Below are 22,764 nucleotides of genomic sequence, written 5' to 3' on the forward strand. Positions count from 1 at the left end.
CCCTCACGGTACCGGGAGCCCCCCGTAAGCTGGACAACCTTTACCGTGTCATCCCTATTCCTGGATTCGACAAATCTCAATTGCCCCATGAGTCCCTTCTGGTCGAATCCACCTTAAAAAAGACTCAGGGCTCCAGTGTCTATGCCTCTACCCCTCCTGGCAGAGAAGGTAAGACCATGGACAAGTTTGGCAAGAGGCTTTACCAGAATGCCATGCTTGCAAACAGGGCAAACAACTATTCCTTCCATTTTTCCTTCTATCTGAAACATTTGGTCCAACAACTGTCTGCCCTCCAGAAGTACCTTCCTGAGCGCAAGGCCCCGCTATTCCAACAACACATCTCTGGCCTTCTCCAAATGCGCAAGTATATGGTCCGCTCGATATACGACTCCTTCGAGCTCACCTCTCGGGCCTCTGCCATGGCCGTAGCCATGCGTCGCTTGGCCTGGCTCAGAGTCTCCGACCTGGACATCAACCACCAGGATCGTCTGGCCAACGCTCCCTGTCTCGGGGATGAACTTTTTGGAGAGTCGCTGGACTCCACCACCCAGAAACTCTCTGCCCATGAGACCAGGTGGGACACCCTGATCAAGCCGAAAAAGAAGGCTCCGCCTGCCCGACCCTATCGGCCTCAAACATCTTATCAACGGAGGTTCTCAGCCAGACCACTCAACCCGCCTCCCCAGCAATCTCGGCGACCCCGTCAACAGCAACATCATGCCCAGGCTAGATCTCAGGCCACTCAACCCTCTAAGCCTCCTCAGCCTGCTAAACAATCTCAGCCCTTTTGACTCTTCTCTCCAGGGCATAGCCAGTCATCCACCCTTGCTACCTCTTCCACAGCCCATCGGAGGTCGTCTCACCATTTTCTCCAGCCGTTGGGAAGTCATCACGTCGGACCAGTGGGTCCTCAACATCATCCGCCACGGCTACTCTCTCAACTTCCAGACTCTGCCTCCGGACAACCTTCCCGTAGAGTCTGCTTCACACTCATCTCAAACCCCCCTCCTCCTGAGGGAGGTTCAATCCCTCCTCCTTCTCAATGCCATCGAAGAAGTACCTCCAGATCAAAGGGGTCAGGGATTCTACTCCCGCTACTTCCTGGTTCCCAAAAAGACGGGAGACCTCCGTCCCATTCTCGATCTAAGGGACCTCAACAAGTGTCTGGTCAAGGAGAAGTTCAGAATGCTCTCCCTTGCCACGCTTTACCCTCTTCTTTCTCAACACGACTGGCTATGTTCCCTGGACCTCAAAGAGGCCTACACTCACATCTCCATCAATCAGAATTCTCGCCGCTACCTACGGTTCCAGGTACTGCACCACCACTATCAGTACAAGGTGCTACCGTTCGGCCTAGCTTCCTCACCCAGGGTCTTCACCAAGTGCCTTATAGTGGTAGCGGCCTTCCTCAGGTCTCACAACCTCCAGGTATTCCCCTACTTGGACGATTGGTTGGTGAAAGCACCTTCATCTCAACTCGTGCTACAAGCCACTCATCACACCATCTCTCTCCTCCACCTCCTGGGGTTCGAGATCAACTACCCCAAATCGCATCTGCTTCCAACCCAGCGACTTCAATTCATTGGAGCAGTTCTGGACACCACACTAATGAGGGCTTTTCTCCCCTCCGATCGTCAGCGGACCCTGCTCCACCTCTGTCGTCAGGTGCTCATGCATCCCTCCATTCCTGCCCGACAGATGATGGTCCTCCTAGGTCACATGGCCTCGACGGTGCATGTCCTTCCTCTGGCACGTCTCCACCTTCGCACGCCTCAGTGGACTCTCGCCAACCAATGGTCACAGACTACGGATCTTCTTTCTCATCCCATCTCTGTGACATCATCTCTTCAGCAATCTCTCCAATGGTGGTTGAACTCCTCAAATCTTTCCAGGGGTCTACTTTTCCATCTACCCCCTCACTCTATGATCATCACCACGGATGCGTCCCCCTATGCGTGGGGAGCTCACCTAGGAGATCTACGCACCCAGGGACTTTGGACCCCACAGGAGCGTCGTCATCACATCAATTTCCTGGAACTCAGAGCCATGTTCTATGCCCTCAAGGCTTTCCAACATCTTCTCTGCCCTCAAGTCCTCCTCCTGTGCACAGACAATCAAGTCGCCATGTACTACATAAACAAGCAAGGCGGCACCGGATCTCGCCCCCTTTGTTTGGAGGCTCTGCGCATCTGGACCTGGGCCACGGACCGCAATCTCTTTCTCAGGGCGGTCTATATCCAGGGCGAACAGAACTCTCTGGCCGACAATCTCAGCCGCATCCTTCAACCTCACGAGTGGACGTTGGACCCTCCGACTCTGCTCTCCATCTTTGCTCGATGGGGCACTCCGCAGGTGGACCTCTTTGCAGCACCTCACAATCATCAGCTGCCCCAATTCTGCTCCAGACTCTTCTCTCCTCACCGTCTGGCCCCGGATGCATTCCTGCTCGATTGGAGGGATCGGTTCCTGTATGCCTTCCCTCCACTTCCTCTGATGTTGCGGTCCTTGTCCAAACTCCGCAAAGACCACGCCACCATGATTCTTATCGCACCTCGGTGGCCTCGCCAACACTGGTTCTCACTCCTGCTCCAGCTCAGCTCCAGGGAACCCATTCTACTTCCTGTGTTTCCTACTCTACTTACGCAACAGCATCAGTCTCTACTACATCCCAATCTGTCTTCGCTCCACCTGACAGCTTGGTTTCTCTCGGGCTGACCTCTCCGGAGAATCTATCTCAACCGGTCCCGCCTCATTTTGGACGCTTCCAGGAAACCGGCCACTCTCCAATGTTACCATCAGAAGTGGACCAGATTTTCCTCCTGGTGTCTCCGGCATCATCAGGAACCCACCTCCTTAGCGGTGGAAACTGTCTTGGAATATTTGCTCTCACTGTCCAATGCTGGCCTCAAAACTACCTCCATCAGAGTCCACCTCAGTGCCATCACTGCGTTTCATGAGCCTATTCTCGGAAAACCCCTCACGGCTCATCCTCTGGTTTCCAGATTCATGAGAGGACTCTTCAATATCAAACCGCCTCTCAAGCCTCCTCCTGTCGTCTGGGACCTGAATGTGGTTCTCTCAGCTCTCATGAAACCTCCGTTTGAGCCTCTTGCCACAACTTCGCTCAGACTTCTTACCTGGAAGGTGCTTTTCTAATTGCCATCACCTCTGCCAGGAGGGTTAGCGAACTGCATGCACTGGTTGCCGACCCACCTTTCACTGTTTTTCACCATGACAAGGTTGTTCTGCGTACCCACCCTAAATTCCTTCCCAAGGTGGTCTCAGCTTTTCACCTCAACCAGTCCATTGTGCTGCCCGTCTTCTTCCCTAAGCCTCACTCGCATCCTGGGGAACAGGCGTTGCACACGCTGGATTGTAAGCGTGCCCTTGCTTACTACCTTGATCGTACCAGAGCTCACCGAACAGCCCCTCAGCTCTTTTTGTCTTTCGACCCCAACCGTTTGGGTCGTCCTGTCTCCAAACGGACACTTTCAAATTGGCTTGCTGCCTGTATTGCTTTCTGCTACGCTCGGGCCGGTCTCTCACTGGAAGGAACTGTCACGGCCCACAGAGTCCGAGCTATGGCTGCTTCTGTAGCTTTCCTCCGCTCCACGCCCATCGAGAAAATCTGCAAGGCGGCCACTTGGTCCTCAGTTCACATGTTCACTACTCACTACTGTCTGGATGCGTTCTCCAGACGGGATGGACACTTCGGCCAATCTGTGTTACAAAATTTATTTTCCTAATGGCCAACCATCCCACCTCCCTCTTTGTTAGCTTGGAGGTCACCCATGTGTTAAGAATATGCTGCCTGCTTGTCCTGGGATAAAGCACAGTTACTTACCGTAACAGGTGTTATCCAGGGACAGCAGGCAGATATTCTTACGTCCCACCCACCTCCCCGGGTTGGCTTCTTAGCTGGCTTATACTAACTGGGGACCACGCACTCCTCCGTCAGGCGGGAAGGCACTCGCGCACACGCGGTGCGGCCAACTAGAAACTTCTAGTTAAAAAGGTCCGTACCGAGGGCTCCGTCGGTGACGTCACCCATGTGTTAAGAATATCTGCCTGCTGTCCCTGGATAACACCTGTTACGGTAAGTAACTGTGCTTTTTAGCCTCCAAGACCAAAGTCGTGGCCATTGAGATGCACTAATTTGGTGCTTTATCTCAATGCTCCAAATGTCTCTAAGACCATTTTTTAGTTTTTTATTTATATATTCGGATATTAATTTATACCACTGTGCAGCTTCATGACCTGTTGAATTAATCTGGAAACACAGGAATTCCAAACTGTGATAATTAGTAAGATTTTTCCATTCAGGGAACCCTACCTGAATGGATTGCTTCAATTGCAACCATTTAAAATATTGTGTTTTTTTAAGATCAAATTTATGTTGCAATTGTGAAAACTCCAGCAACTTTCCATTTTTTATTATATCATCTAAAATACGAATACCTGCTGTCATCCAGTTTTTCCAGATTATTTTGAAACCGCCTATTTTGATCTTGGGGTTTAACCAAATCGTTTGAGTTGTTGATTTACTAATTGGAATAGGAGTTAGATTTGAAAGACACCTAACCCTGGAAAAGCATACAGATCTAATGTTCAAAAAAAGTATTTCAGCCCTATGGAAGCTCCGCACCATCAAAAAATTCTTCGATGAATCATCCTTCCGATTACATGTACAATCATCCATCTTGAGTACGCTGGACTACTGCAACATCATATATCTGGGAGCTTATAAAAAGACACTTCACAAGCTACGATTAATCCAAAACATTGCAGTCCGACTCATCTTTGGATTAAAAAAATGGGAACATACCACCCCATACTTCCAAATACTCCGCTGGTTGCCGGTGGAATCCAGAATACTCTTCAAGCTCGCCTGCATCAGCTACAAAGTGGTCTTTGGGATGCTACCAACTTACCTCGCCTCCCAATTCTTCATCAACTGCCCAAATAAGAGCTCTCGTAGAATAAACCTCTTTAATTACCCATCTCTGAAATCATGTCACTACAAGAAGTTCCTGGACAGAATGCTATCATTCCAGGTAGCTAAACTGAACACATGGCTCGCAAAACCCATACCTATACTTGAGGCCGTGTCATACGCTGACTTCAGAAAATCACTGAAGACTCGTCTCTTTAATGCAATTTGAGTTCCCTTCCTCTGGCAATTTTGTATCCCTGAAAGTCCTTTCTCTTCCCATTACTCCTCTTACCCCTATTGCATGTATATTGCTGTAAATCTCTCTTATTCTCATTGCATGTATCTTCTTGTAAACTGCTTCGAACTCATGTATCCTATTGTAAACCGCTATGTACTTCTGTATCCTGTTCCAAACATTTGTTTCTTGTTGCAAACATCTCGTATTCTCATTGCATGTATCTTCTTGCAAACCGCTCTGAACTTATGTATCTTGTTGTAAACGTATGTTTCTTGTTGTAAACATCGCATACTCTCATTGCATGAATCTTGTTGTAAACCGTTTTGAACTTATGGTATAGTGGTATATAAGAAATAAAATTATTATTATCCTGAACCAAGAGAACTATTTCTACCTGGTTAGCGGCCTGTATTTCCTTCTGCTATACTCAGGCTGGGCTACAACTCGGCAGTCAAGTAACAGCACATAAGGTCCGAGCTATGGCAGCTTCAGTTGGCGCTCTTACATTCCACTCAAGTTCAAGTTCAAGTTTATTTGATAAATCGCCTATATAAAATATTCTAAGCGATGTACACTCCTATAGATGAAATCTGCAAAGCTGCTACTTGGTCCTCAGTTCACATGTTCACGTCTCACTACTGTCTGGAATGGGATGGTCACTTCAACCAAGCAGTATTACAAAATTTATTCGCTTAATGGTCAACTCTCCCTCCATCCCATTGCAGTAAACTAGGGAGTCCCACATATGAGAATATGCTGCCTGATCTTCCTAGGATAAAGCACATTACTTTCCATAACGGGTGATATCCGGGTGATATCCAGGGACAGCAGGCAGATATTCTCACATCCCACCTACCTCCCCTGTTGGCTTCTTAGCTTGCTTAAGGAACTGAGGTACCGCGATCCTATGTCAGGAAGAAGGCACATGCAGGGTGCGGGCAGTCGCAAAGTTTTTCTTAAAACTTAGTGATAGTACACTTTTCATACTGTCCGTTCTGGGCTCCATGGATGACATCACCCACATGTGAGAATATCTGCCTGCTGTCCCCGGATAACACCCATTACGGTAAGTGCTATATGAGCAATAAGAAGGAATAATATATCCTGGCCAAAAGAATTACTTCTTTACAGAAGTACCAAACTTCATTTGGTACCTGAGATAAGGTACTGTTTAATACATTTTTGCTGCCTCTTTCATGACTGTGTGGTATTCTAATTTTGATAATGAGTTTTTGGTATTATTCACACTTAGACTAAGTAAAGAAGAAAAAATATTTTTCACCTGTATGATTATATGAGTCTTTAAAAATAGGGAAGGTTCTTTGTCGATGATTGAATGTGAGCAAATGTGGTTACTCCATAATAAACACCTATATAGGTGCTTTCTCCACTTCTGAGGCTTTTTGTACCCCTTAGCTGACAGATTCTTGATGATAAATCACTTATCTATTTAGTGGGAATTTCATTGAATTGTATTGTTTGACCACTAGTCCACATATATTGGTTTGGTTTTACAAAGCAAAATGGTGTTACACATCAAGAGGGCTATTCTGCACCAGTGCACCACTATTTAAGCACCTGCTTTCCTTTATAGAATACTAGCATGACAGGTGAAATATGCCTGTAATTTAGGAGCGAGCACTTGATGGTAGCCTTAGAGTCATTGAAATACCCATTTTTCAGCCATGAACTATGGCATTGAGGCTCTTATTTATAGAATACACTTCCCCCTCCCCATTCGCACTTCAACACTCGCAATTTCACATATTTGTGATTTTTTTGGGGGGAGGGGGAATAAAACACATAATATAGCACGTTCCCACCTCTCTCCAGCCTTTACCCCCCGGCATCCTGGCCTTACCTGGTAGTCTAGCGGGCTTTTGGGGCAGGAGCCCCAAATTTATAGAATTCTTCCCCCAAATTTGTACATAAGGCTGGTACAGGAGAGAATATGAGAATCACAATTGCAGATATAATTTGGGGCAGTGCATATGATTTTCAGTGCTATAAAGATTACATGGATACCTTTTTCCATAGGCTATTGAGAGGATTGGACATGACAGATGGAAGTATTGTAGTTTAAGAAGACTTTGACAAATGAATGGTAATTGACACTTCAGCTGTTTCACCTTTTGCCACTTAGGCCTCGATGTGCAGAAGGTTTTCTTGCAAGTAAGACTGGTTTTATCCAATCTGTCTTGCAGGGAAACTCTCCTCCCGATGCTCAAAATGGTTCTCTGTGGCTGCTACCAATTGTCATAACAGCCACTGAGAATCCGCTGCAAATACATTACAAGGAACTCATTAGTATTATAATGAGCACTCTCTGTAATGCTCTAAACTTTTGCCCACTTTTTACAGGCAAAATTTTCCAGCAGAGTCTGAGCTGTCATAGCCTTACTTTCCTGTCGGTGCCTGAGCGCTGATTGCACCAGGCATAGGCCTAAGGCCCTGATTGGCTCAGGCACCTAAAACCCTGCCCAGTGGATGGGCCTTTGTGTCTTAGCCAATCAAGGTCATAGGCCCCTCCTAGTGCATCCCAGGATATACCAGAAAGGGGAAGACCTGACATTTTGAAGAGACAGACCTGCCGGTAGGAGGGAGCAGACATCCCTCCTGCCGGTCTTCAATTTTAAGGTGGGGGGTTAGGGCATGGCCCACCAGGTCTTCAATTTTAAGATAGGGAGGTCAGGGCTTCATTTCTGCCCCCCCCCCAATGGCAGGAGGGAGTGGGCATACCTCCTGCCAATTTATTTTTTTTTTAAGTATGGGGGTCAGGGAGCAGGGTCCTATGACCTTTTTTAAAAAATTTTTTAGTTGGCATAGATGTTGCGCATGAATAACACATGCACAAAAGCTGCACTCATTAAAAAAAAAAAAAAAAAGCAACCCTTGGTCTCGCTGCCTGCCAGATCAGCTGACTGGGGCAAGGAAATCCCCAATCAGCTGAACCAGCAGGCAGGAGAACAAGGACTACTTTTTTTTTTTGACTGGACAGGCAAGAGGAGGAGCTATGTTGGCGATTATTCTTCTGAGCAAGCACAAGGAACAGATCCTCTCCTCTTTTACTGGCAATTCTCCACACAAATAGCATGCATATAATTTGTATACTATTGTGCTGAGCATGCTAGTAAAAGAAAGACGGTATTTTTTACCATGGTATTAGAGCTTTGTGCATCTGGGCCATAATTACATTACATTACATTACATTAGGGATTTCTATTCCGCCTGTGCCTTGCGGTTCTGTCACAAAGACACTTTCAGATAGACATCTGAAGGGGTCAGAAGACCCCTATGGAAGAGTATGCTTTTACTACTCATAGTGCAATACTTTCCATGCTAATTGTAGTAAAGAAATTTTTTAAAAATACTTTTATTGGAACCTCACCTCCTCTAGTACATGTACGCTGCTTTCAGTGTACACAGCCAGTTCCATAGTGTAATATGCATGTTGATGTTGATTAAAAATGTTTGTTGAAACAATGCACTCAAAAAAAAAAAAGACAAATTATGTTTTAGAATAGAAGGATAATGTACAGTGCCGGGGTTTTCATATTTGCTGCATTTGAACTGTGATCTTGGCTACAGCCAGTTGTATATGTGTACTTTTGTATTGCAGGGAATATTGGAACAGGACTTGTTTCACAGATCACTCTTATCATGTTGCCTTGAGATAATTATTTTTTCATATAAGCCTCCAGGGAACTTTCCATTCATCATTGAGATTTTTGATGTACCACCATATCACTTTTACAAGGTAAAGCCTTCAAGCAGCACAGTCCTTAGTATACTGGTGAAGAAAACACAAGGTGCACTTGATTGGTTTAATTGGAGCTTACCTAAATGTATATTTATTATGTGTTTCAATAGAACTTGGTTGAGTTTTGATTTTTTTCTCAGTAGGTTGAGGGCTTTTTTTTAATGGTCTTTAATCCAAGGAAGGAAGTTAACAAATTTTTGTAGATGTGCCAGAACTGTAGAATTTGCACACATCTTGTTTAAGTTTTCTCATTTTATAAACAAAATTTATGCAACTGCTGAGATATTAAATCTTATTTATATATGAGGAAAACTTACTCTAGCGCTCTTCCTTTTGAAAAAAATTGGAACATGCTGCACATAGTTCTCTCTCTCAAACCTGGAAATGATCCAGTAAATTTCTAAATTAAAAGGCAATTGTATTTTATTATATTGTACCTTCACACCCTTGTATATTTTTCACATTCTTCTAGACTTCAAAATGCATTAAAGCAGGGGTAATGAGGGTTGATATACCATTTTTCTGTGGTACAGTCAAAGTGGTTTGCATTTAATTATATGCAGGTGCTTTCTTCTGATTAGGAAAAGAAAGTACCTGCATATAATTAAATGCAAACCACTTGTGACTTGTCCAGAGTCACAAGGAGCTGCATTGAGAACTGAACCCAGTTCCTCAGGTTCTCAGCCCACTGTACTAAGTACTAATCATTAAGCTACTCAAAGTAAGAGTTTATTATATAGACCATTAAAACAAACATACTCTACACTTCGCAGCATGATAGAACAATTAAAGAAATATTAAAATATAATTAAGAATAAGAAATCAAAAAGTCTTGATTGTGAGTCTTCAGACCCTTTCTCAAACAAATTTAAATTGGCTCTGGCTTCAAAAACTGCCTTAGCTAAGTCCATAATAAATTAAAGAGACAACTAGTGTCCAACATAGGAACCAGCTCTGTAAGTGCTTGAGCAACCCCAATATTGAGTGAACTCATTTCATTTCCTGTGTCCAGGATGATTTCCATTGGGTTTAGCACCCCCAATAATTTTGAAAAGTTGGCTCCTATGATGTCTGTCTTTAGTGAATGAGGTGATTGGATGCTTCTGAACAGAGAATCAAGCTGCTTGGTGATTGATGTAAATTTGAAGCAAAAGTCTAAATGTGTTGAATATGGAGCTTCTGAAAAATGGATCCTAATTATGAAGACAGCTTTCAAAGCTTTTTCCATGGGCAAACTGTGATTACCCATGAGCAAAAGTCTCACTTAAAAATTGCCCCTCTCCTCCCCCCCAGTTACAAGTAAAAATATCTAATAGCAAACAATCCCTATAGTGTATCTAATGGTAATTGGAAAAAAATGATTAAATTGTGTTCATAAAATGAGAGATAACCAGCATGATCAGGTGTCATAACTGTTAATTCTCACAATTTTTAATCTTAGTACATGTCTCTGAAAGTGTTCAGAAAAGTAAATAGTAATTTTTTAATTGTGCCTTCAATCAAAAATATAAATGTCTCCAAAATGCAGACAATTCCAGATTGAAAAGTTATAGCAGAATATAGTCACTACTATAGTTAGTGTAAAAAAAAAAATCTGGTGCTGTTCACAGAATGGGAACTTTTACAACATTCAAAGAGAGTTGAGAAAGAGGCAGAGAAATTGGGAGAGGCAAAGTCCATATGGGTCTTGCTTTCTGTACCTCGACTAGCTGGATTTTCAAAGTCCTTGAAAAATATGTTTGTAGAGCCAGAGGAATCTTGAAGAAAAGGGGGCATGATAAAAAAATATAAAATCATATGTGATGTGGAACAATTAAAAAACAATGATTTACCATTTCAAATACTACAGCTAGGAGAAACTCCATTGAACTAGTGGCATAGTCATGAGTAGTGCTGCACGATTCGAATCGATTTACCGATTCATTTCAGGTGAATCGGTTCGAATCGATTCAAACGCCAAAAAAATCGGCCTCCTGATTTGACCCTCCCCCCTCGCTCCCTGAAGCAGGATCGGCATTGCTGCCTCTTGCTGGCCAGCCGCTGCCGCTCCTGCTTTAGAGGGCGAGTGGGGAGTGTCAGTGCTTCTGTCCAGCTTCCCCCCTGGCCTCCCGGCACAGATTTACCTCATTTAATCAGCCTGCATAAGATCGCTAGTGTTAGCAATCTTTGCAAGCTGCCGTCGGGTCTTCCGAGCTGTCTTCTCTCTGCCACGGTCCCGCCCCTCCTCTGACATCTCCCGCCGCCCAACCTCGGTCGAAGCACCAGCTTAAATGTACTTCTTCCTCGAGGCAGCGGTCTGCCAAACGACTTAGGGATTCTCCCCCGAAGCGGGGTAAGTCGCCGGGCCCTCGCACTACGGGGTCTATCAAGCCCTCGGACCTAGTGCTGTCTGACCCTCATCTTCATCGCTCTCCCATGCCGCCTGGGTCTCTGAACTGAGGGGCTTTGAGGTCGAAGACTCCAACCTTCCTGCCACGTCGGAAGGTCTCTTCTTCCCGAGGCTCGCCGGAGCGGGCTCCCCGGATCTCCGTTCTTCAGATCCCTGGGTTCTCACATTCCAGGTTTTCTCAGCGCAGGCTGTCGTTGACTCCCCCTCGTTCTCTCAGTGGGGCTTCCTCGACGTCCATGCTTGTGGACACTGACATGCCGGTGTAGTATTCGAGGGAGGCTTCCCCCTTGTTCTCTGCTGCTCCGAAGTCCCGCTCGGCTTCGCCCCTTGAGGGGGCGTCCTGCAGGAAAGCCGTTCTCCTTCACCAGGTTCATGATGGACATGGGCAAAGCGCTGCAACTGGACCTCCAGTTGGAATCCAGGTATACCCAGGAATATTTGGAGGAGATGGAGCTTCCTTATCCACCGAAGGAATCCCTTCGCCTCCCCTTGAATCCAGTTTTGCAGCAAACTTTCTTCCGGAATTTGGAGACACCTTATGCTATTCCGGCCATTCCGTCCAAGATGGAGTCCAGGTACTGGATGGTCCCCTGTAAAGGGTTTGAAAAGGCTCAGCTCTCCCACCAATCCTTGTTGGTGGAGTCTTCCTTGAAGAAGTCTAATCCTTACAAGGTCTACGCGGCTGTCCCGCCGGGCCGGGAAGGCCGGACTATGATGGCACACAGAGTTCTGAACTACAATTTTACTTTTACATCATATCTGAAGCAGTGCATCAAATCCATGCCCTCTTTTCAGGGTGATTTGCCTGTCCATCGCCGGACGGAATTTCGCCGGCTACTGGATACGCTGTCGCAAATTCGACTTTATATGTTTTAGGCGACGTATGATGCCTTTGAACTCTCCTCGAGGGTCTCTGCCTTTGCGGTAGCCATGCGCCGCCTAGCTTGGCTCCACATCGTTGACATAGATCCGAACCTGAAGGACCGGCTGGCAAATCTTCCATGTTTAGGCAGTGAACTCTTTGACGACTCCATCGAGGCAACTACTAAATGCCTCTCCGAGCATGAACGATCCTTTGCCTCCTTGGTCAGACCCAAGGCAAAGCCCACTCCTCCTAAGTCATACAAGTTGCCTCCCCGGCGTTATCCCCAGAAGTCCACGCCGGCTTTTTCCAGGCCACCTCCTCGGCATCTGCAGCAGCAAAGGGCCCCTCATAAGCCTCAGGCCCCTGCGTCGGTTAAGCCTGCGCTGTCCTTTTGACTATCCCTGTTGGAGCAGGCTGGCTCCCTCCGCCCTCGAGCCTTCTCCTCTGCCTATAGGGGGCTGCCTCAGTGCCTTTTATCACTGCTGGGAACTGATTACTACAGACATCTGGGTCCTCTCCATCATCAGAGAGGGGTATTCCCTACACTTCCAGACGCCTCCTCCAGACCTGCCCGCAAGAGAGTGTCCTTCCAACAGAGCGCAACTCCCCCCTTCTTCTCCGGTAGGCTCATTCCCTCCTTTGCCTCCGGGCGGTGGAGGAGGTCCCTTTGTGTCAGCAGGGCACCGGGTTCTACTCCCGGTACTTACTCCCTGCGCCCTATCCTGGACCTCCGGGTGCTGAACAAGTCCTGGTCAAGGAGAAGTTCCGTATGCTCTCTCTTCCCACATTTTATCCCCTGATAGACGAGGGGGACTGGTTATGTTCCCTGGCCCTGAAAGAGGCTTACACTCACATTCCGATCCACCCAGCCTCTCGCAGGTTCCTTCACTTTCAGGTGGGAGACCTTCACCTGCAGTATCGAGTCCTCCCGTTCGGTCTCGCTTCTTCCCCACGAGTCTTCATGAAGTGCCTCGTGGTGGTGGCAGAGGCCCTGCGGTCGCAGGGTCTTCAAGTGTTCCCGTACTTCAACGACTGGCTCATCAAGGCACCGTCACGGCAGGAGGTTATTTCAGCGACCCAACAGAATATTATGTTCCTTCAGCATCTAGGCTTCGAAGTCAACTTCCCCAAGTCCCAGTTGTGCCCCTCTCAGTCTCTGTAGTTCATAGGGGTGGTGCTGGATACGGTTCCCCTTCGCTTGTTTCTGCCTCGGCAGGCCGCCCTCATTCACCTGTGCCAGCAGGTCTCCTTTCAGTCCACAGCCTCGGCCAAACAGATGATGATCCTGTTGGGACACATGGCCCCCACCGTTCTTGTGACTCCTTTTGCCAGACTTCACCTCCGAGTGCCTCAGTAGACCCTGGTGTCCCAGTGGAGACAGGATCGGGATCCCGCATCTCAGCACATTGCGGTGACTCCCTCCTTGAAGCGTTTGCTCCGCTGGTTGGCGCTCTCTTCCAATCTTTCCAGAGGTTTTCTCTTTCTTACGCCCCCACCGCAGAAGGTCCTAACAACGGACTCCTCCGTGTATGCCTGGGGGGCTCACCTCGATGGCCTCCGGATTCAGGGTCTTTGGTCAAGCGCCGACCGTCGCTGCCACATCAACCTGCTGAAGTTTCAGGCCATTTACAATGCTTTGGTTGCCTTTCGGCATTTGCTTCAGGATCACATGGTCCTGGTGCGCATGGACAACCAGGTGGCAATGTATTATGTGAACAAGCAGGGGGTTCCCTGTCCCTTTGCTGGGAGGCTCTTCGGCTCTGGAAGTGGGCAATACGCCACAACATCTTTCTTCGAGCAGTCTACATCCAAGGCGAGCAAAACTGCCTGGCAGACAGGTTGAGTCGCCTTCTCCAGCCGCACGAATGGTCGCTCCATTCCTCGACTCTGCATCAGGTGTTTGCTCAATGGGAGACGCCGCAGATAGATCTGTTCACCTCGCCCCTCAGCCACAAGTTGCCTCGCTTCTGCTCCAGGATTTACTCCCCGGATTGTCTCGAGGCAGATGCTTTCCTTCTAGATTGGACGGGATAGTTCATCTATGCATTCCCTCTATTTCCTCTCATTCTGAAGACTCGTTCAACTCAAGTTGGTCCACACCACCATGATTTTGATAGCTCCTCGGTGGCCCAGACAGCCGTGGTTCTCCCTTCTCCTCCAACTCAGTGCCAGGGAGCCTCTGCTTCTGCCTGTATTTCCTTCTCTGCTGTCTCAGAGCCAGGGTTTGCTGCTGCATCCCAATCTGCAGTCTCTACACTTAACAGCGTGGTTCCTTTTCACCTAACTCCCTCCTTCAGTTTTTCTCAGTCGGTGCGAGATGTCCTGAGGCCTCTCGGAAGCGTTCCACTAGACAATGCTACTCCCAAAAATAGACTAGGTTTGCTGCGTGGTGTGCTACGCATCGCGTGGAGCCACTGTCTGCCTCTTTGTCCTCTGTGCTGGACTATCTGCTGCACTTGTCTTGGTCTGGTCTCAAATCGACTTCTGTTCGAGTCCACCTCAGTGCGATTGCTGCCTTTCATCAGCCGATTGATGGGAATTCGCTCTCGGTCCATCCGGTGGTTTCCTGATTTATGAAGGGCCTTTTCAATGTCCATCATCCACTCAAGCCCCCCCCCCCTGTGGTTTGGGATCTTAATGTGGTTCTGGCACAATTGATGAAACCTCTGTTTGAACCCATTGATAAGACTCATCTGAAGTATCTCACTTGGAAGGTGGTGTTCCTGATTGCCCTCACGTCTGCTCGCAGAATCAGTGAGCTGCAAGCTCAGGTTGCGGACCCGCCTTTTACTGTTTTTCATCATGACAAGGTAGTCCTTCATACTTATCCTAAGTTCTTGCCTAAGGTGGTTTCGTATTTCCACCTCAACCAGTCCATTGTTCTTCCGGTGTTTTTCCCTAAGCCCCATTCTCATCCTGGAGAGATGGCGCTTCACACTCTTGACTGTAAGAGGGCGTTGGCTTTTTACCTCCAACGCACCCAGTCTCATCGGACGGCTCCTCAACTCTTCATATCTTTTGATCCTAATCGGTTGGGGCGTCCTGTTTCCAAGCGTACCTTGTCCAACTAATTGGCTGCTTGTATTTCCTTCTGCTACGCTCAGGCTGGTCTCCCGCTGCAGGGTCTGGTCATGGGGCATAAAGTCAGAGCGATGGTGGCGTCTGTCGCTTTCCACATCCACACCTATTGAGGAGATCTGCAAGGCCGCCACTTGCTCCTTGGAGGATACTTTCTCCAGGCGCGATGGCCAGTTCGTCTAGTCGGTTTCACGTAATCTGTTCTCCTAAATTGCCAACTCTCCCACCGTCCCATCCTGGTTAGCTTGGAGGTCACCCACATGTAGAGAATATGCTGCCTGCTTGTCCTGGGATAAAGCACAGTTACTTACTGTAACAGGTGTTATCCAGGGACAGCAGGCAGATATTCTCGCAACCCTCCCACCTCCCCGGGTTGGCTTCTTTGCTAGCTATCTGAACTGAGGACCACATTGAGGAGACGCGCCCTCTAGCTGAGTAGGAAGGCACATGCATGCGCGGTGCAGCACTAGCAAACTTTAAGATCTTCAATCAAGTTTGCTTGAAAAGCTGTCCGCGACGGGGCTCCTTGGATGACGTCACCCCCACATGTAGAGAATATCTGCCTGCTGTCCCTGGATAACACCTGTTACGGTAAGTAACTGTGCTTTTTGGGAACATAGTAGAATATAAGTGTTGTATTATGTTCTCTAATACTTGCACTTGAAGTCTTGGCATTAACAATCTTTTTATTCCCATTCTATAGATGATATGCTACAGAAATGTTTTAACCAGGTAACTAGCTTGATTTGTGCTTTTTGCCATTGTCTAGGTGATAGAGGTATTCATCAGAGCAGAAACTGGTCTCTGCAGAGAGGCAGTGAAACACCTCAATCATATTGAAGAGTTGATCTTAGAATCTATGGCCTGGAAACAAAACTCTCCTCTCTGGGACAGGATTAGAGATAATGGAAAGAAGGTTCCAACCTGTGAGGAGGTAATTGTTTGAAACTAATTTCTATTTTTCATTATTTTATGTGAAACATTTGCATAAAGATTCTCCATTTCTATATAATTATAGAAAGGAATAATGAAAAGTTACTGGGATATTTTGGTCTGCTGTGGTATTGTCTAGATTTGTTCTAGTGAAAAGTTACCACTGAAAAATTAGTGCTAGTTTTCTAACTTTTCTCTGAGTTAGTATAAAATAGAGAATGACACGGGGACAAATTTTTCCCATCCCTGCAAGAACTCAATTTCCCCATCCCATCCCAAGTTTTGTCGCTATCCCTATCTCTGCCCCATTCCTATAAGCTCTGCCTTAACCGCACAAGCCTCAAATGCTTATGATTTTGAAGTGTTTGAGGCTTGTGCAGATGAGAACAAAGCAAGCATGAATGGGGCAGGGACAGGAAAAGAACTTGCCAGGACAGGAAAATGAGTTCCCGCGGGGATGGGGAAAAATTTGTCCTCATGTCATTCTCTAGTGTAAAGCAATTTTTATTGAACAAATTAAATTACTATACAAAGGATCAAACAGTCAAAATGTTCATGTTTAACAGTTTCAAACTTCTCCTCTACATCCCTTCTGTCCTCATCCCCATCCAAAATATGTCCTATGCCATCCAACCCAAGTCCCTCCCTCCCTCCCATAAATAAAATCTGAAGGCGCAAGATTCTCCATCTAATTCACAAGAGATCTTGTTTGTTTTCTCTCTGATTTAATGCTGCCGGAATTGTTCAGCTAAAATTAATTATTCAGCACTGGTAAATTTTAAGTTTTTGTTTTAGCTAAATTAGGAACATAACTATCAATGTGGACTATTGTGACATGTTGTTTTACCACAGGTCCCATATTATGCAATGAGACCTAGTTACTAATAACTAGGGTTAACAGTAAAATAGCACATCTTAAGAGTAGCTCAAATTGATAACTATCCTCTCCCCCCCCTCCCACAGTCTTTAACTACAGTGTTTCCCCGAAAATAAAACAGTGTCTTATATTCATTTGGGGCCCAAAATAGGCACTAGGTCTTATTTTCGGGTAGGGCTTATTTTTTTTCATGTACATGATCATCTCTCCCTTCCTCTCCTTTACCCCAATTCTTCCTCTTTGCTTTCCCCCCCTCTTCTGATAACTTGCTTACCAGGGTCTCCTTCTTTCTTCTTTCTCCCTGCTAACAATCTTCCATCTCTGGCCTCCCCTTCCGTTTCTCTTCTCTCCCCAGGAGGTCTGGCATCTTTCCTTTTTTTGTCTCCCTCCACAGATCCACCTTTTCTTAACTACCCTTTCATCCAGCATCTCTCCTTCCTTCCCCACCACCCCAGGGTCCACCATCTCTCCCTTTCTTTTCCCAACTACCCTCCTATCCAGTATCTCTATCCCCCCCTCCACACCATCCCTTGCGTCCAACTTCTTTCCCTTTCTGTTCCTTCCCTCCCTAAATCCCATTGTCCATCATCTCTATCCCTCTCACCATCTTTCCTCCCCTCTCACCCACCCCCTTGTGCCTTCCCTCTGCAGCATCTTTCTATCCCTCCATCCCTCCCATCTCCCTATGCAGCAGAGCCCTTGCCCAGCTTCCATCCTTCCTTCCCTCACTCCCATCCCTGGTGCAACAGAACCCTTTGCCCAGCTTCCATCCTTCTCATCCCTCATGCAGCAGAACTGTTTGCCCAGCTTTCATCCTTCCCTCCCATCCCTCGTGCAGCAGAACCCTTTGCCCAGCTTCCATTATTCTCTCCCTCCCATCCCTCGTGCAGCAGAACCCTTTGCCTAGCTTCCATCCTTCCCTCCCTCCCATCCTCCTGTACAGCTGAACTCTTGAGCACCCACCGCTGCTCGCAGCTGAACTGCCGATAACCTTCCATCCTTCTTTCCCAACCAAACCCCATCGACCGCAATCATAAATCAGTACACAGATGGCCCCAGCGAGAAGGCCACAAAGCAGCCTGTGAGTGCTGCTGGCCCGATGCTCCTCTGCAGCAAGGTATTTATGGTCGTGGTCAACAGGGATTGTTGGGAGGGAAGGCAGGATGGAGGGTCAGTGGGGGTTCGGCTGCGAGGCGGGGGCGGGAGGAAGCACGTCTGCCTACGACTAGGGCTTATTTTTGGAGGTAGAGCTTATATTAAGACCTACCCTGAAAATCATGCTAGGGCTTATTTTTGGGGTAGGTCTTATTTTTGGGGAAACATGATAGATCCCTCTGAAAATGCACCCCGTTTCGTTTTTGAGGTTTATTTATAACCCTGCTTGGACTATTTAAGTTTATTTAGGTTTGCTAATAAGAACAAGAGTGGTGTGGGGAGATTCTCCATAATAATCAGACCTACAGTAATCTTAGCTATACATTCTGGTGGAATTCGTTATGCCACATTTACAAAATGGAAAGAATAATTGCTTTGCAGACAGGGAATTATAATAATTTTAAAAAGATCTGGGGGCCATTGGCAAATTATTGTAATGATTAGACATCATTTTCCACTGACAGTATATTTATACATGGGGGGAGGGGGGGATGGTATAAAGTTCTATTTAAAGGTTAATCAATAGATAAGAACACAATATTTATATGATATTTTTGATTGAAATATTTGAGGGAAGGGTGGGTAGGGAGGGAATAAATTTATGTATTTACGATGACAATAGAAAGAAATTCAAGTGATGTGTAAAAGTTTTAATGATGTAATATTGTATACTTGTTGTAAGATGAAAAATGAATAAAGAATTTGGAAAAAAAAAAAAAGACAAACATCCCTCCCCCTCCCAAAAAAAAATAATCAGACCTAAAAGCGATATAAGATAATGGAATTTTGAAGAGTATGAACCCCTGAGGAAACTTGACGGTGAAACGGCAGGGTAGCCGTTGCACTATAAGCTAAGTGCTTTTCTCAAAATTTAATTATAGCACCACATTGGTTAATTTGGGTCTTACCTGCAGTGAAATAAACATAACCAGACCAATGATGAACACGTCACCCCAGTAAGTACATGAAATGAAAAAAGAGCCTAAGAGCTTGTCTCGATGGGCGACTCTAACAATGGGCTGGATGGCCCAAGTAGTCGCCCATGCTGAGACAATTTGCAAGGGCATGGGTAAAGTAGTAGGGTAAGAGAGGATAGGAGGAAGAAAGGAGGGACTTGGTCTCCCGCAAGGAAGGGACAGGTTGAGCAAGGTGAAGCAGGGCATGATGGGAGGTGGGGTTAGAGGATGCATACCTCCGGGGAACAGCGTGCATCCCTGTCCCTCGAAGGCAACTTTCCCGCCCACCCTCCCCATTGGAAATAGGGTTCGCTTCGGTGAGTTGCGGGGTTTAGGATTGTTGCAATGGCGGTAACCCGAGCTACAAGGTTTTGGCTCATCGGAAGATGAGCGGGTATTTGGCAGTCAGCTCAGTTGAGTGATGATGCTGCGGGTCAGGTGACCCTATAAGGGGGGGGCATGGCAGTCCATGCCTACACCCCTAGGCTCATCAAAGGAGTGAGCGAATATGTCTTGAGCAATGTTCCCTCTAAGGATTGATGAGGTGTGTGCAAAAAAAAATATGCATGAGCGACAAGTTACATACTCCACAAATTTATGAGCAGGCGCGGAGGACGCATTTTTAAACAAATGTAGTTTATCCTTGCACTCCTTATGTATTTTTAATCATCTATGGCTATGTTTATTGTTCAAATGGTTTTATTTATTTCCCCAAATTTATTTTTGTTATACGCATTGAAAATATTTGATATTGCGTTTAAATCAAAATCTCAATAAACTTGAAACGAGTGCCCGTGAGATTGTGGGAGGGTTAATACTCAAAACTTAGAAGAATAACAATTTACTTAAAGTTTTTGCTTCGCCAGCTTTCTGGTATCTTTACATACAGTGGCGTACCTAGCATATGTAACACCCGGCGCCCATCATTTTTTGGCACCCCCCCCCATTGTAAGAAAAACATGATTTTTAGTAACAAGCCACACATCACACATGAGTACCTAGGAAAAGGCAGCATCTTACATATTGCAGTAAGCAATACATCAATACACCCATTGTAAAACTAAACAAGCCAGATCAATCCTACACCATCAATCCTAATAGAAAACCATGTCTTTCGAACACACAGAACACAGAAAACACCTTTGCCTAGTATGGAATATGTCATCACAAACTAACCCCTCCTCTTACAAAACTGTAGTGTGGATTTTAGCCATGGTGGTAATAGCTCTTGACGCTCATAGAATTCTGAGCATCAGAGCTGCTACCACCACGGCTGGCGCTAAAAAACGCTCCACAGTTTTGTAAAAGGGGGGATAAAATAGAAATACACAGCTTCAACGCTCTAGCTCAGGGGTGCCCAAACTTTTTGGGCTTGCGAGCTACTTTAAAATGACCAAGTCAAAATGATCTACCATCAATAAAATTAAAAAACATAAAGCACACTATACGCTGAGAAAATGTTAATTATCATTCCTATTCTGGGGTTTTTTCAAAGAGGTTATATGCATTGTCACCTCAGTAACAACCATACAAAAACAGACAAATATACCCCCCTTCCTTTTTATTAAACCACAATAGCAGTTTTTAGCGCAGGGAACTGTGCTAAATGCCCAGCGCTGCTCTCGACTCTCATAGGCTCCCTGCGCTAAAAAACACTAGTGCGGTTTAGTAAAAGGGGGCCATAGTGCAAAATATAGACAGCATATATAAATTCAGACACATTTTGATCACTAAATTTAAAATAAAATCATTTTTCCTAGCTTGTCTGGTGATTTCATGAGTCTCTGGTTGCATTTTCATCTTCTGACTGTGCATCGAATCTTTCTTCCCTTCTTTCAGCCTGTATGCTTCCTCTCCTCCAGACCTCATTCCCTCCCTCAACTTTTTCTTCCTCTCTCCCTGCCCTTTCTTTCTTTTTTCTCTCTTGATGCCTTCTTTCTTTTTTTCTGTTTCCCTTCTGTCTCCCTGCCTGCCCTCTTTCTTGCTCCCTACCCTCCATAAAGCCACTGCTGCCACCATCGGGGGAAACAGGCCCCAAAGCCACCGCCGCGGCTGCCCCAAGCTCTCTCTGCTTCCCACCAGGCCGACCAGCAATCCCCCGACATCAATTCTGCCCAGCCAGGCAGCAATTGGCTGGCCCGAACTTCCTCTCCGACTGCAGCCTTAGGGCGGGTGCACAGCCAGGGCGGACCACTCCCCCCCAACCCCCCCCCCCGGGTATGACACTGAAGACATGGCAGCGGCTCCTCTCACGAATCACCACCTGCGTCGGAAGTCCGATGCAGTCGGGGATCTTAAGAGGAGTCGCCACTGCATATTTAAACTTTAAAATACAGGCCGCCGCCACTTCCTCTCACCTCGCCCTCGAGTGAGCGACAGGAGAAAGCGTATGATGCGCTCACCTTAGAGGGAACACTGTTGAGGCCCGTGGCACGGAATAGGGGCATGGAGACCCATGCCACCCCTAGGCCCTTGCTGATATGGCAGGGTCAGGGAAATACAATTGTGAGTTTTGTAAATTGCAATATCTTGTAACTCGGGGTGAAGCAATTGTTCATTGCTTATTGGTAGTCCCAATAAACAAAGCTGCGGCCTGATTATTACCATCAAGTTTCAAGTTTAATAATTATTTTGATTAATCGCTTAATCATATTTCAAAGCGATGAACAAATTAAAATTACAATTTCTGGGAAACAATACATGACAGAACAATACATATTAACATACAAAATCAAAAAAATTACCATTACAAACTTATAAACATAAGGAAGGGGGGGAGATGAAATACAAAATCATTATAGAAAAGTAGAACAAAAAAAGGAAAAATACAAAATGAGTAACAAAAAAACCCAGTATAATATAGTACAATAAAATAATCTGAGCTGCGGTGAGTTTCGTTAATTATCAAAAGCGTCTTTAAAAAGACATGTTTTTAAGTTACTTTTGAATTTCTCAAGATTCTGCTCTTCCCTTAAATAAATTGGAAGGGCGTTCCATAGTTGAGGTGCAGTAACGGAGAAAATGAATTGTCGTCTTGTATTGATGACCTTAAGGGATGGAATAGTTAGTAAATTCTGTTCACTGGATCTCAGGGTTCTGATTGGAGAATATGGAATCAATAATTTGTAAATAAATGCTGGGGTTTTATTAAGAAGGGTTTTGAAGGTGAGTATGCATAGTTTGTATGTTATCCGATGGGAGACTGGAAGCCAGTGCGCGTCTTTTAAGAGGGGTGTTACGTGATCAAATTTTTTAGTTTTAGTTATAAGTTTAATGGAGGCGTTTTGAATGATCTGTAAGCGTTTTATTTCACTTAAAGAGATTCCTTTAAAAAGAGCATTGCAATAGTCAATCCTGGAGATCACCAAAGAGTGAATTAGAATATTAAGTGATTTAGAACATAAAAATTTTGAGACTGATCGAATTTGTCTTAATCTGTAAAAGGTTGTTTTAATAATGTTACTAATGTGATCATGAAAATTCAGTTTGTGATCAAAGATCACCCCTAAAATTTTGGTATTACTTACTATTTGTAGGGGAACATTTTTTATAGAAATGGGAGCAATAAGGGAAGAATTGT

At 45.8% G+C, this 22,764-nt stretch overlaps 1 protein-coding gene across 1 annotated transcript in view; it reads left to right on the forward strand.

Annotated features, from left to right (window-relative positions):
- RBL2 (RB transcriptional corepressor like 2) overlaps positions 1 to 22,764 on the forward strand; it is a 177,348-nt gene that overhangs the window by 73,605 nt on the left and 80,979 nt on the right. Inside the window, exons 12-14 of the mRNA XM_033942896.1 lie at positions 8,791 to 8,928; positions 16,033 to 16,200; positions 19,174 to 19,184. Coding sequence (XP_033798787.1) covers positions 8,791 to 8,928; positions 16,033 to 16,200; positions 19,174 to 19,184 — 317 coding nt within the window. The remainder of the gene's footprint in view (positions 1 to 8,790; positions 8,929 to 16,032; positions 16,201 to 19,173; positions 19,185 to 22,764) is intronic.

This window comes from Geotrypetes seraphini, chromosome 4 (genome assembly GCF_902459505.1).
Source record: "Geotrypetes seraphini chromosome 4, aGeoSer1.1, whole genome shotgun sequence".
NCBI lineage: Eukaryota > Metazoa > Chordata > Amphibia > Gymnophiona > Dermophiidae > Geotrypetes > Geotrypetes seraphini.